This window comes from Sphaeroforma arctica (genome assembly GCF_001186125.1).
Source record: "Sphaeroforma arctica JP610 unplaced genomic scaffold supercont1.13269, whole genome shotgun sequence".
Classification (NCBI taxonomy): domain Eukaryota; class Ichthyosporea; order Ichthyophonida; genus Sphaeroforma; species Sphaeroforma arctica.
In genome coordinates this window covers 1-667 of record NW_014027289.1, presented here as the reverse complement: position 1 = coordinate 667, position 667 = coordinate 1, and the positions used below count along the sequence as shown (strand labels likewise).

The 667-nt window shown below is 42.4% G+C and overlaps 1 protein-coding gene across 1 annotated transcript; it reads right to left on the bottom strand.

The window, feature by feature from the left end:
- Positions 1 to 417: 417 nt before the first annotated feature.
- SARC_18030 (hypothetical protein) lies at positions 418 to 534 on the bottom strand (the record flags this gene model as incomplete). Its single annotated transcript, XM_014287886.1, has 1 exon — positions 418 to 534. A coding segment is annotated over one exon (117 nt), but the record flags the coding sequence as incomplete, so codon positions are not given.
- Between the last annotated feature and the right edge of the window lie 133 nt (positions 535 to 667).

Below are 667 nucleotides of genomic sequence, written 5' to 3'. Positions count from 1 at the left end.
TTAAATGAATAAGGACCTACCGTGTAGTGGCGTAGACTGGTCCCTTCGATTGGCCACGTCCACACTCACACCAGCGGATAACAACAGTCTACAGAAGGGAATATGAGAACAGCCCACCGAGACGTTGTACTGAGTTAGTGCCAATATAACTGTACGAGCACATTTGTTTTGTATGGAACAGTACACAACGAGATACCGAACAGCTGAGATGACTTGTGCAAAGCGGTGAGTGTCTACGACGACAGACATGGGATACATATTCCGAACATCGACACACGACCAAGATACGACTCAGCATACACTCAACACACGATCAGCATATGATCAACACACGTGACTATATAGTCATACATTTAGAACAGTCGGTACACATCAATCGCAACGCATCATACGACCAACATACGACTCAACATACACTCAAACATACGCGACTATATCTTCGTGTCCGTCTTGACATGCGAAACTCAGTGCCGAATCGTTCTCGGCAGTCACGTCTCCAGCCTCAGCCCCAGCCTCCAATAGAATCTTAACAATCTGTCGGTAAAACAAATAACAACCTATACTTGGTAGTCGTAACTGGAATAGGTGCAATACACTATATATATATATATATATATATATATATATATTATATATATATATACACACACACACACACACACACACA